General features: G+C 38.3%; 1 protein-coding gene across 1 annotated transcript in view; it reads left to right on the plus strand.

Moving 5' to 3' along the window:
• Positions 1-15,202, plus strand: part of SERPING1 (serpin family G member 1) — a 373,810-nt gene that overhangs the window by 153,219 nt on the left and 205,389 nt on the right. The window contains exon 5 of the mRNA XM_044084098.1: positions 4,978-5,196. Coding sequence (XP_043940033.1) covers positions 4,978-5,196 — 219 coding nt within the window. The remainder of the gene's footprint in view (positions 1-4,977; positions 5,197-15,202) is intronic.

Raw genomic sequence — 15,202 nt, forward strand, 5'->3', positions numbered from 1 at the left:
ACACATAGAGGTGGAATGGAGCTTACCGCTTTGCCTGTATTGCCATATGCTGTGCATGGCACAATCTGAGTGATGATGCATCCACTGTTGGTTATCTGTTGCTATTAGTCTTGCTGCTGGTGCAAATGTCACATGCTGACAAATGTGTTAGCTAATGGAGAGGTGGGGGGTTCCGGGGATACTGAGCTGCCTGATTTGATGGGATCATATTATGCAGCATGCAGTATACTACATATAGCTAGCAGGGTGTACTGGGAAGAATACTGCAGTGCTTCTGGATGTGCTTAAGTAGTGGAACCAGTATTTTAACAGCAAATACACACTCTACTATGGTTTTGGTTTGGGTGCATGCTATGTTATACTGCTTTTCAGACTAGCATTATCATTTCTGTACAAGTGTCATCAATCAGTGCTCTAGGGATATTCTGCATTACCTGTAACACATTATGGATAGGAGATAAATTGCATGGAGGGGTTAGTCTTGTTTACATATTATGCATGTGGCTGTAGATATATAATGCACCTGTATGTCTGCACTTTCTTGCCAGGTGGCCACATAGGATGTCTTCATGCAGGAATTAAAGATACAGGTGACTTGTATGCCATATATAGGAATCATGGACACTGAAAGGCTGCAGTGCAGACACATAGATTATTAATCTCTGTGCATTGCTCTCCCTGTGGTGGTTAATGGAGTAGCTCCCACTACTTCATGGAGGTGGTGATATCATAAAAAAGAGTCATGGTGGTGGCCGTCTCCCCTAGTGTCTTGGGAAGGTAGATATGCTCCTCCACATGTGGCAGCAATATATCAAGTAGTTTTGAGGACTCTACAGACTGATGCTTGGGATATACTTTATGTGGCCTCAGTTTGTCTTTGGAAGATCACTGTAGCTAGCATGGTAAAAGCTATACATACCTTGGTATACATAGGTATAGGGAGTCCATGCATTTTTTCAGTTCGGTCAGTGAAACATACATTTTAGTCAGTGCCTGTATGATGTCTCTGTATATGTGAAAGTGGTTCCATACCTGCTGGCCTCTTATCTGGTGAGAAGTAATCTTCTGCTGGTACCACTTTTAGCGGTACTTATCACTGAGTCAAGCACCCAGGAGACTGCCTGTTGAGTTTATAAGGTGCTGCTGTATGAAAGTCACCACTGTTGCTAACATATCTGCCGTTGCAATGCTTCACTTTTCATCATGTTCTTTACCTTTATTTTCAAATGCAACCATCGCACCACTTCATGCCTTACTACTTTGAATCATAGGTTCATAAGTTCATAGGTGTGTACTAGGCTAATGGCCCTGGAGCCTTTACAAGCCTAGCCCATAGGATTACCTTGGCATCATGACATCGTGGCACATGACCTTAGTTCCCAGTGCCTGTGTCGAGTAGAGCCACTGGAGTGATCCCTGGGGTGAATTTTCTATTTCCCATCCACTCATCAAGATTTCTCTTGAAGACGGCCAGTGAGGTGCTCTGCTTGACATGTATGGGAAGTCTATTCCAGAGCATAGGCAGTCTCTGGGTTATGAATCTGTCCCTCCAACATGTTCTGTTGATTGTGGTAATGAGGTTGAGGTCTCTGGAGCGTGTGGTGCAGAAGGATTGGGCTTTCTTTAGATGTAGTATTTTTAATAGAGCTGGGTCAGACATGACAATGTAAGTCAAGCAGAGATCGCCTCTTAGTAGATGATATGAGACAGAGAATAGCTAGAGATTTTTGAGTCTGTCCATGTAGGACATGTGTTTAAGGCCTAGGATCCTCTTTGTGAGGTACTTTTGTGGCCTCTCCAGTTGCTGCAGGTGTTTAGTAAGGTACATGCCAAGTGGGGCATTATACTCAATGATTGGCCTAATGAGGGAAGAGTAGAGGGAGACAATGACCTCTTTCTTCCTGGATGCAAAACCCTTATTTATGAGATGTGCCACATAGAAGGACTTTCTGACCACAGTGGCCTGCTTTCCCAATCCTCATTTGCATATCATTATACATTCATTAGACTGTTTCTTCATTTGCATTTCATTATAATGCCACTAGCATACCCCCTCTTTCTGGGCCTTTAAGATAATTTTCTCATAGCACTGACTGGTTCAAAGAATCAGTACCTATCTGTACATTCTGGTTTTCCGTGCAAGAAAATCCTCCAGTCTTCATTAATTGTCAACTAGCACCCCCCCCCCCGGGGGACATGTCACATGCTGACAAATGTGTTAGCTAATGGAGAGGTGGGGGGTTCCGGGGATACTGAGCTGCCTGATTTTATGGGATCATATTATGCAGCATGCAGTATACTACATATAGCTAGCAGGGTGTACTGGGAAGCATACTGCAGTGCCTCTGGATGTGCTTAAGTAGTGGAACCAGTATTTTAACAGCAAATACACACTCTACTATGGTTTTGGTTTGGGTGCATGCTATGTTATACTGCTTTTCAGACTAGCATTATCATTTCTGTACAAGTGTCATCAATCAGTGCTCTAGGGATATTCTGCATTACCTGTAAAACATTATGGATAGGAGATAAATTGCGTGGAGGGGTTAGTCTTGTTTACATATTATGCATGTGGCTGTAGATATATAATGCACCTATATGTCTGCACTTTCTTGCCAGGTGGCCACATAGGATGTCTTCATGCAGGAATTAAAGATACAGGTGACTTGTATGCCATATATAGGAATCATGGACACTGAAAGGCTGCAGTGCAGACACATAGATTATTAATCTCTGTGCATTGCTCTCCCTGTGGTGGTTAATGGAGTAGCTCCCAGTACTTCATGGAGGTGGTGATATCATAAAAAAGTGTCATGGTGGTGGCCATCTCCCCTAGTGTCTTGGGAAGGCAGATATGCTCCTCCACATGTGGCAGCAATATATCAAGTAGTTTTGAGGACTCTACAGACTGATGCTTGGGATATACTTTATGTGGCCTCAGTTTGTCTTTGGAAGATCACTGTAGCTAGCATGGTAAAAGCTATACATACCTTGGTATACATAGGTATAGGGAGTCCATGCATTTTTTCAGTTCAGTCAGTGAAACATACATTTTAGTCAGTGCCTGTATGATGTCCCTGTATATGTGAAAGTGGTTCCATACCTGCTGGCCTCTTAGCTGGTGAGAAGTAATCTTCTGCTGGTACCACTTTTAGCGGTACTTATCACTGAGTCAATCACCCAGGAGACTGCCTGTTGAGTTTATAAGGTGCTGCTGTATGAAAGTCACCACTGTTGCTAACATATCTGCCGTTGCAATGCTTCACTTTTCATCATGTTCTTTACCTTTATTTTCAAATGCAACCATCGCACCACTTCATGCCTTACTACTGTGAATCATAGGTTCATAAGTTCATAGGTGTGTACTAGGCTAATGGCCCTGGAGCCTTTACAAGCCTAGCCCATAGGATTACCTTGGCATCATCGCATCGTGGCACATGACCTTAGTTCCCAGTGCCTGTGTCGAGTAGAGCCACTGGAGTGATCCCTGGGGTGAATTTTCTATTTCCCATCCACTCATCAAGATTTCTCTTGAAGACGGCCAGTGAGGTGCTCTGCTTGACATGTATGGGAAGTCTATTCCAGAGCATAGGCAGTCTCTGGGTTATGAATCTGTCCCTCCAACATGTTCTGTTGATTGTGGTAATGAGGTTGAGGTCTCTGGAGCGTGTGGTGCAGAGGGATTGGGCTTTCTTTAGATGTAGCATTTCTAATAGAGCTGGGTCAGACATGACTTTGTAAGTCAAGCAGAGATCATCTCTTAGTAGATGATATGAGACAGAGAATAGCTAGAGATTTTTGAGTCTGACCATGTAGGATATGTTTTTAAGGCCTAGGATCCTCTTTGTGGTACTTTTGTGGCCTCTCCAGTTGCTGCAGGTGTTTAGTAAGGTACATGCCAAGTGGGGCATTATACTCAATGATTGGCCTAATGAGGGAAGAGTAGAGGGAGACAATGACCTCTTTCTTCCTGGATGCAAAACCCTTAGTAATGAGATGTGCCACAGCCCCCCCCCCCCCTAATGAAGTGGCCTTTCACATGGTGCCATGCAGATTTGTCATTTGCTTGCTTTTCTTGCATAGTAACAGCATATGGAAAGAAGATGTTGGATAGCACACTCTAAAACTACATAATAAACACAAACTAGCAGATGAAAGTCTACCCTTTATCATGTCACTTCTCATGTAATGATACGCATTTTTAAAGTCCCTTTTTCATATCACCTCTCAGTAATGACATGCATTTTTTAAAGTTCCTTTATCATGTCACCTCTCATGTAATGACATGCATTTTTAAAGTCCAGTGGCTTTTGAAATAAAGATGACTATGATAACTGTGTGATTTTTATCAACAGCTCTATAAACGATTTTGAAAGCAGAACACAGCACTTACAAAGTATTAATTGTAGCTATTTGTGTGTCCTTTTACTTTCAGTTTTCTGTAAATTTCCTTGTTTTCAGAATATGAATGAAAATAGATATTCTGCATATTTTCATCTAGATAAATGAACAGCTGTTAATATTTTGTGCACTGTATATGTCATTATGCAAACTGTGACATGTTAGTTCAGCATAGCATTATATGCCTGTCATATGATTGAATGTGCTTCTTAACAGGTTTTGTATTTAATGAACCATGAAAAGTAAGATAGCAAATAGTGTCTTCTTCACAGACAGGAAATATAAGAAAGATGGGAATTACTGATGTCAGATAGACTTAGGGCCTGTAACCAAATGATGCCAATATGGAGGTACTGGAGGTAATGACTTAAATGCTCAGCATGCCACCTGCCTACTGGTGATATGAATTAGTTCCTGAACAAAGATTTTCAAATCTGGATATTTTGGCACCATTCAACCTTTATCTTCAAATGAGATGTATTTTCCTAAGGAAATATCAGTGCAGCAAAGTAAAGAAAAGTATTTTTAAGAAAATGTTACAATGTGTCTTTTCTACTTTATGTTTTTATATTACAGTGTTGGAAATGATCCAGAACTGGAATAACAAGTGTTACAGAGTTCCAGAACGATGGCCCACTTGTTTAAAAGTAAGTCAACAGGACAAGAAACATCTAGCAGACGCTTTAACGGAGCTTGGTTTCCTCATCTACAAGACTATATCACTTCACAGCCAAGAGGACAACTTTGTGTTTTCGCCACTTAGTATTTCAGCACTGCTTTCTCAGCTTCTTTTAGGTAAGGCAATACACAGACCTTTAAATGGAAGTTATTTGTTTGTAAAATTTGTTTTAGGCTCTTTTTCTTCCTAAACCTTTAAAATGTAAATTATTTTCTGTTAAGAGGTAGCAGTACTTTGAGGCACTCATATAACAAAGTGACCACATAGCCTACTTACTACTGACCTTTGACTCGATGTGGTGATTGGGACAGTTTGGGACAAAGTGGTCTTCAGTACCATCTGACCCAGGACATAAATTTTTTTCTGCAGTGTGTTATGTTATTTTCTCACCCTTCTTAAAAATGTTTGCTGTTACTGTTGTTTTGTTTGTTGTTTGTATTACTGTGGAGATTTTTCTCCTCAGGTCTCCGCTGAAAACAGGCCTCTGGCCCAGTCGGACATACCAGGTCAACAAATGTAATAAATAAATAAATAAATTCCATCATGCTGTGGAGAGCCTGCATTTTCCTTGTATCACACCTTCCTTTGCATGTCATTGTGGACAAGCAGAAGAATTTCATGTCTACATTGCTGTTAGTCCTTAAATTTAGCCCAGTATAAGGAGGTCTGCACTACTCACGTCCTGCACTTTGTGTGTATCTGTCCATGTAGATGAGTGGAGTACATCAGTCTGCAGCACTGCCTTTTATAAACTCAAGGAATGCAAAATAATACACTATTTTACCTCCCCTTTTTAATTATATCTAATTTAATATTAACATTAACTCTGCATTAAACGTGTTATGAACTATTTACATTAAAATAATTTTCAGTCAGTGGTTTCATGTTCATCTCTTCAACAGCATATATATATATATATATATATATATATATATATATAAATAAATAAAAATACATAATGTCTTTTTTTCTGTGATCATCCATTTATTGTTTTATATATTTGCTATGCAGTTAAGCCCACTGAATACATTTGTTCCTTTTCAGTGATAACTTGAGGGCTGACTAATTGGTTTGCTCATGGTTGCACAGTAGGTAAATTGAGGTAGAAGGAATCATCCCATGTACCCTTGGTTCCAAGCCTTAGTCCTCGCCATAGCTGCTAGAACCAGCTTTACCAAGGGTCAAAGAGTCTTTGTCTTCATCACTCAACTCTCACACTTCCAACAGATTTCATTTTCTTGTATCCGTATGATTGTAGCAATTCTATTTGCTTACCTTCCTGGAACTTTGGTGGATTTATTTTAAACAAATATCTGTAATTCCCACTATACAGCCTTTTTTCTTCCCAATAAACAACAAAGGAAGGGCCTTGGTTCACCTGCTTCCCACAATGCCCAACATTGCACCGACTGATACATAATGTCATCATGCTCTCAAACCCTGAGGATATAGCAAACATGTTAACACATAAATTTGCTGCTGCAAATTTTATCATGGCATTTGTCTTATTATTATTACTTGAAAATCTTTTAGGCTAATGCAAATTCTGTCATAACAATATTTTTCTGTTATTTTTTGTTCAAAAGCTATTTAGTTTGCATTGGTTTTCAATCATTAGCAAACTAGCCTGCTGTAATTGAGCTGTCATATAGTATTTCTGTCTGCCAAAATTGTGATATGACAGTTCTCATAGCCTCTACTCTAGGATTCATGAGAATTCTCAATGATTATGTAGTTGTCTTCACATCTCTGACTGAGGATATTGTCAACTGGATATGTTTGAATTCCCAGTCATATACAAAACTTCTGAATTCCTGGCTTTTGTAATGGGGACCATTGCTGGACATGCAAACATCCAGTATTCTGCCTTCAGAATATATATTTTCATGCAGTAATCACACTTGCACTTGTGTCTATCAGTTTGATTATTGCAGGGAACTTGGATTAACAATATACACTTATGAGAAGGATACCTTCTTTATTTGAACTAATCTGTGCCTGGTCTGCTTGAAAGACAGAATGGAGCTGTATATATGTTTGCATCATTTCCTTGGGATTGTTGTTACAGTGTACTTTGCTGATGCCACAAATCTGTACTGCTTGTTCTATTTCACTTGACATTCATGGACAACACCATATATAAACTGACTTTTCTTTGTGTTTTACTGCTGCTGGATGAGTATCGTCTCAAGCATTTATTTTCACAGTTGATTGGAAGCTGTTAATTTTAGGCTTTGTATATTAAGCCATGACATAGCTTATTTCCTTGAAAGCAAATCCCTACTGATGATTTTTGATTAGGCCAACCTTTCACTGTAATGTCTTTCAATAACTGCATCTATACATACCTTTCAACCTCTTAGAGCAAGAAATCTAGACAAAGACATAAATAAAATTGGGACAAAGACCGCAAAATAGAGACAAGTTTTAAATATTTCTCTTACAAACTTAGAAAATTGATAGAATAGCAGGTTTTGCATTGGCATGAATTTTCTGAAGGGTATGAAGTCTGAAACTCAAATGTTTGTCATTATTTTTTAACTTCAGTCTTTAATTATTTGCCACTAATATGCCAGAAAATCACAATTTTATGAGAAATGGACCAAAAATATGAGACAAAAATCTGGACATTCTGCAAAATCAGTTGAGAGGTAAGCATCTGTAAGTCAGTAGAGTTGTCAATTTATTTTATTTTTATTGTTTTTCTTCTGCTTTTTGATAACTATAGAATTACTCAAATTAATTATTTTTCTATTGGTTCTTCATGCTTATTTGGTGAATGTGCTATATAGTTCCTTGCCTGTTAAGTATTTCATTTTCAGATCATTCTTCTGAAGAGAAAGTAGCATCTTCTGCAGAGAAAATAACATCCTTTGCAATCTTTGAGTTGCCTTCTACAAAGGCTTTCAGAATATCTTTTGCAAGAGGCTATTCCAACCTAACATTCTTTATCACATATGACTTTGGAGAATGTCTAACATCCATACAGTATTTCTAAGAGTTCCTTTTTCTTCTGAGTGTATCTTTTATGGCCATCTGTCAATCTTCTTGACATATGAGTGACCGGTTTGTTTTCTTGTTAATCTCAGCTGATAAAATATTGCCGCATTTTGTACTGCAGTGACTTGCAACACAACTGCCTTATTCACATTGTTGTATTTTAATGACTTTGGTTGAGCTTTTATGTCATTACAAAGGGGTCTAATATGTGTCTGTCTAGAAGGAGGTGGCTGATCATCCTCACAGTTTTGTAAGGGATAGCCTGCATCTGTCCCTTCAGGGTTTCATATATTGGCAAAAACGTTCTCCACCCCCATTGTGCGTTTGTTTGGCAATGTTAATCTTCTACAGCTGCCGAACCAAACTTGGATAACTTAAAAGTGGTTCCGTTCAGTGTGAGAAGCATCAACAATGACTTGCCCTCCCTAGAAGCCTTCCTGTGTTTAGAAATATTGACATCTGGTTCATCACAGAAACATAGTCACTCCCAGTGGATTGATAACACACCATCCCTACCTGGATTCAGTGCTCACTACTCATTATACTTGTGAGAGGGCATTTGTACTATAGGTGATGGTATGTTCATATTCCTCTGCAACTCCATCAACTCCAGAGATGTATATTAAGATAATGCCCTGGAATTCCTTCACATCCTAGTAACTATTAATAAAACTCCCTACTCTATCCTGGCTAACTACAAACACCTTCTGTGACATCCACAACCCATAAAGCATATCTAAAAAACCTGAATTCCTTGTTACAGAATCAAATACTATAATTTTGGGGGATTTTCAACTACCTAGCTCACAAATACTAGCAATACTTCCAAGATTTGATCAGTGTTTACTAACTTGACCTGCTAGTGTTCTTCCATGCTTGGGGCAGGGTTAATTCACTTGGTCATCACAGACATTGCACCATTATGCTGTACACCTATATATACCCCTTTACTGGTTAGATCTGACCACAATTTTGGTGTTCTTCACCATTTGTACCCAAATCAATTTGCCCAATACTTATTTTTAAGTCAACTAGTTGATAACCTGATATGGTTAAGCCCAATCCCCCACCTCAGACCCAGTAGCAAGATCTCTGCATTTACAGAGAACCTATGTGACAATGTCTCTAATCTGCCATAAAAGCAATGTCAAATTTAAAGAAAAAGCTCAGCACACTTAAGAGCAAACTGAAAACCTAGCATTCCAAAACTGAACTCAAGAAATTAAATAAATAAATAGAAATAAAATCAAATACACCAAGGATAAGCAAATACTGAAAATTGCCACCACTAGTAAGGACAACCACATGTCCCTCTTCAGCAGCATTAGGAACCTTAGGAACAATGCAGAACCATAACTTGGTTATCTGGCACTTCGGTGCCATCCTCCCTCAACTTGAACTTGAAAGGAAAAAAGTCACCTCAAAGCTGAAGACCAACAAAAGCCCTTATTTTTGTAGCAAACCACTTGTTACAAATCTAACAAGTGACTTTCTACAGTTTAAATACCACCCAGAAAGTGCTTCAATGCTTCAGCCATGACTGCAGATATAGTACTGGCATTCATTTCTAAATGCCAATACTGTATTTGTATTCATGGTTGAAGCACTGAAGCACTGCATGAACAGTTATCACATGATGGGCATCTGCTGATTATGTCCCCATCACCTTGTGTTTGGGACAGCTGCCCCCTTTGCCCTGTCCTGGCCGCACATCTATAAAAGTACCCAGTATTGCGTTGAGATGATACTTAACATAACACCCATTCAAACCCTGAAGACATAGCAAGCATATTATCAGATAGAATTAGTTCTTACTTCTCCACTGTCACACTCTAGTTTCTCCCCACATGACAGATATTGCCTACAGCCCCAAAATAGTACTTCTCAAGAGCAATACTACAGTGCTATGCACAAAACATGTTAACATAGCATGGAATTCCTACACAAATAATAGAAATTAGAAAAAAAATGTTAATCATAACAAATATATTGGCAGCTTAAAATCTCTTGATCTGAACCAGTTTGGGTTTGTAAAGTGTAGATTCTGCTTGCTTAACCCAGTGGACTTTTTTTAAAGGATCTTTAAAGCTTTGGATAAGGACAAAATGGTATAAAAAGTGTACCTTGATCTGGCCATTGTATTTCTCGTAATATGTGTTGATAAAAAGGTGTTTGGTTAACAGCCCGTTCAATGCCGTAATATAGACCCTGACACCATCCTTCATGCAGGCATTATAGACAAACTAATCAAACTAAATGTAAATCTATATGTTACCCACTGGATAACAAACTAAATTATAGGAAAAAAAACATTAAAACAGGATTGGATCACACTGTCCACTAAAATATTTATTACCAGTGGGGTCTCATAGGGTTCTGAGTTGGCACAATTCCTATTTATCTGTGTCTCCAGTGTCCACTCTGATGTCAAGAATCTCTGGCAAATCAAGTTTGCAGATGATTGCAAACTTGGAGCTATCATCAACTCTCCTGAGGACTCCCAGAGCCAAAAAAGGGTTTGTCATATGCTAACACATGGTGCCAGGATCATGGTCTATGACTAAATGCAGAAAAAGGTAATATTGTGTCCTTTGAAAAATATGGGTTTCTTAGAACCTACCACATAGAAGACCCTCCACCCTAAATCAATAGAGTATTAGGGACCTGTAAACTTTTATGGACAATGAGCTCTCATTCGATCACCATGTCGCAACGGTAATTAGAAAACCTTTTACCTATCCCAAATGATTACCAAAGGTATATTTTATAGATCCAGCGATATTCATCCCTCTCTTCTTCTCCTTTATTAGCCCCATAATTAAATATAATGATAACTTCAGTATATACTTGACCAAACTCAAGATTCAGCTTGAAAGACCCCAATGGTTCCTTACTAAGAAAATCAATGGCCTGAATTATTTTGTCTTATGCACAACCCTGTAAAGCCCAATATCTGTTTTCAGGCTAATGCAGACTCTTGCAACATGACCTCTACCCAGTTTACAAGGCCTCAAATGACCCTGTTCTGTGTAACTCTACACATCTACAAATTAGAGAACACCATCAACACCAGTACAAGGGACCTTAAATTTCACTGCAACATAAACAGAGCCTGCTGATGGGATAGATGTCTCATCCAAATAATAATTTCCGTACTCTGGAATAGACTCACCTTTCATATTAAGCAAAGTAGCTCACTGTTTTCAAATGCTACCTGGACGAATTAATAACAATCCAGAAATATATGCATGGACTGGCCTCACATACCTTTATGGAAAGGACTTTTTATTTGCTGCAGTGTTATCTTACACGGATCCTTTAGCCGCATACTAGTATTTTTTACTTGCTCTGTACACATGGACAGACGTTGATAATGTTAGGCCTGTTTATCTTGAATGCCTGTCCCTTGATTCATCATGTTTTATCACAAGCTGTTATGCCTGTTATTAATGAATTGCACAACTCGGCAAACTCACAGTCTTTGGTTTTGTTCTTCAACTCAGTAAAACAAGCATCTATATTCTCTGTAGAACAGTCTGTTCTTGTAAAGAACACATGGGAAATACATTTCATATTCATTTTAGGTTTACAACAATTCTTATGCCTTTCTCATTATGTTACTATTTTGTTTTTCTGCTTTTCAAGAAAAGTCAAAAGATTTAAATACCTCCAGGGCTTTTTTTTCTCAATGACATGCAGAGATGTTACACATTGTATTGTTTTAGCCTTATCAGCTATTTCACTCATAGTGAGGGATAAATAAAGTTTCTGTTCCTAAAGCTTTCAGTTTTCTTGGTGGCTGCTTATTGAGCCATTTTCACAGAAAACACTACTATTTCCCAAAGACATAAGTTGCTTTTACCATATACATATATAAATACATTTTTCAGTTCTGCAGACGTACTTCTTCAGATCCGTCAAATATTGCTTTACACCTGGCAATACGTGATGTCTAGTTGACATGTAGACAAGGCACTATGGATGTGACTAACCTCTGCGAGATCTTTACTCAGAGTGAACCCTGTAAAAACAAGGGTGCCATATTACATGCAACTCCATATAACTAACTAGTTTTCTTTTAAAGATAACTACAACATATTTTACATGATGGTCTCTATAGCATTAAAGCCCTGCGGATAAGTAAGAAAGCTTTAGTCACCGGTATTATCAAATGTTTACTTTTCATCAACATTAAATTCATTATATGTTGCAAAACGGCACTGTCTCTGCCTTATTAAAAAAATGATAAGAGAGTTCATTCTTCAATAATGTGCTACTAACATTAAACCCATCACTCTGTAAGGCAGTCACCACTGCCTTATCATTACATGTGAATCAGTCGAATGTCTGAGGTTAGTTTGGCAGTATGGCTGTTGTAACACAATAACTAGGTTTTTATATTTCAGAAGCTACATTATTTAATCCATTTATCAAATTAATTTATGGATATTTTGCTTCAGAGTAAGGTATATGTTTTGTGCTGCTGGAAATGTTTTTTTTTTTTCATGAATTAAACTGTAATACATAGTGTTAGGTAACGGAGATGTAAACATGAATGAAACTTTTGCAAAGCACAGCAATGTGAAGAATTAAGATTTTGCAAATGAAATGTATCTGAAGTTGTGACCTCAGAGTTAATTATAGTATTTTCTGGATAGCAGGTACACAGCATGGTCATACTGTGGAGTCTAACCTCACAAGAAATACCGATCTGCTAGTTTTGCAGGTATTTTGTGAGTTTTTAATCAAAATGATATGGTTTTAGGACATTGATTTTAATGGACTTTATCTCAGTTGCATTGTTTTTATTTACTTGATGTTCTTTAAAATGCCATTAGCTTGTGCTACACTGCATTTACTACTGTGAATGAACATGTACAACTATAAAGGTCACCAAAAAGATAGATTAATGATACAGAGTTCAGTGGGTATTTGTTTCTGGCTCCTACACAGCTTCCATTTCTGTCATCTCTGTATACCTTCACCTGTACTGCACTCTCTTAAGCTTTCTGATATCTTGACCATTCTACAGTTTATAGGCAGTAGACAGACTCTAATCCTCTAAACCCGTATGATGATGTAATTCTTCTTTGTATCATCCCACCTATTTCTGTTGCCAGATATAGCTATCTGCTTTTTTTCTCTGTTCTTCCTTGACTTCTTGACTTCTGCCTATAGCATGAGCCCATACAATGATTTCATCATTTGTTTATATGTATGATTCATTAGGCTTGTCCCTACATTGCAGATCTCCCATCCCATTACAATGTTGATAATTTTCTTGGCAGTTCCTGCAAGTTGTATACCTTTTATCCATATCCAAAACTGGACAGTGGACTCCACTCATCAGCAGAGATTCATTACAATCTGATTCTGTCTAGACTTGCATCACATTAGTTGAGCTACAAATTCTCATAAATGACTGCTTGCGTTCTCTCATAATGTACACAATTGAATTTTTCATTTTATGAGCAGATGTAGCATGACTAAAAAGCATTGTTGAGGGAGACTTTGGCCTTCACACTTCCCTTACTTTACTATTATCTCTTTAGAACTGTTGCACTGCAAAAAAGGAGTGATCACTGACAGGCAAAGTAGCACCTGTCTCACTCTGTGTCTGAGATGCACTGATCTTGGGCCATCTACAGATCATTATCTTGTTAAGTATTATCATCTTGCTTCACTGGGAAGCAATGCGATGAAACACAAGAAAATCCCAACTCAAGCTATTATACTAAAATAATTGTGAGCTGAATTTAAGGTATGCAAATAAACAGTTGCATCTCTACCAGCACTTTGTGCAAGGATAGATGAGTATTACATGTCTAGAGTTCACCCTTGCAATGGCACTAGATTTTGTCTCATATTATTGCTCCCCATCACTATTACTTTGTAGTTCTCAGTGTTGATAGTTTATCTACCACTTCACACTGTTTGCTTTTTCGGGTCTTCAGACCTCTACATGTTAGTTTTATGTCTTTAGCATCTAGGCCTGTTTGAACAAATTAGGTAACAGACTTGAGTCCTAAAACCCCACCCTAATTACAGATGTCTTACCAGACAGTTCCCTGTAACCACTACCTTAGGCACTTCCCATGTTAACCAGTTTGTGAACTACCAACTACTCTGCCTCTCTGGCCCCATGCATTGGTCTCATCTGAGCCTCAGCAGAGGTTTTGCAGATACCGCATTTTATGACACCCACCAGATTTCCTTCCTCTCAGCTTCATTCATAATCCAATTATAAAATGAGTCATAATGGGCTGGCAGTATCTTCTTTATATAAAGCCATGTTGCTGTTTCATAGCCAGGCTGTTAGCACACATGACGTCCATAAGCCACCCCCTGCATATTATCTGTACTTCTTTACCTGAAATGGAAGTCAGCCTCACAAACTTATAATTCCCCAGCCCTTTCATGGATGCTGCTTTTGCAAGAAGGCGACACCTAGCTCTCTATAGTTCATCAGAATCAATCTAGCTCTAAGGACAGTCTGAAAAAAACTCGTAATTGGTGCTGCAAAATTCCCCATCACTTTCGTTTATTATAATGATGGTAGCGCAGCAGTGCTCTGGACAACATTTCCTCTAAAATCTTGAAAATAATTTTCAGACTGTTCTTGGTCTTTCTATTAATCTTTGCATCCATCTATTTTTCCTGTTTGCACCTACCCAGTTTTCTAAGGCTGGTGCATTTACTATCTGTCCTTGACCTCAGCACTAATGTAAAGAACTCATTTAATGTGTTACATTGTTTCCCAATGCCACACACTCTTCCTATCCCTTCATACACCATATAGCATATGTCTTAGGTTTTCATTTCTTTTGTTTATTTATTTATTTACATTTGTTGACCGGGAGTGTCCAACTGGACGTAGGTCCATTTTCAGTGGAGGCCCGGTGAGAAAAGCTCCACAGTTAAAATATACAGACAGTGGTTACATTGGATTTACATAGCAATTAACAATTACAACCATAGTTACAGATGAAGAACATAGTACATCGGTAGACAACTAGAATCTTTATCATCTACAAAGTACATAACAGACATTAACAATTGTTACATTAAGAAGTTCCTGCTGTATAATAGGTAGTTAGGGTTATGAGCATCCAAGCTTTCTAT

The sequence above is a fragment of the Protopterus annectens genome, chromosome 9.part0 (assembly GCF_019279795.1).
Source record: "Protopterus annectens isolate FY-2018-M chromosome 9.part0, PAN1.0, whole genome shotgun sequence".
Lineage (NCBI taxonomy): Eukaryota > Metazoa > Chordata > Ceratodontiformes > Protopteridae > Protopterus > Protopterus annectens.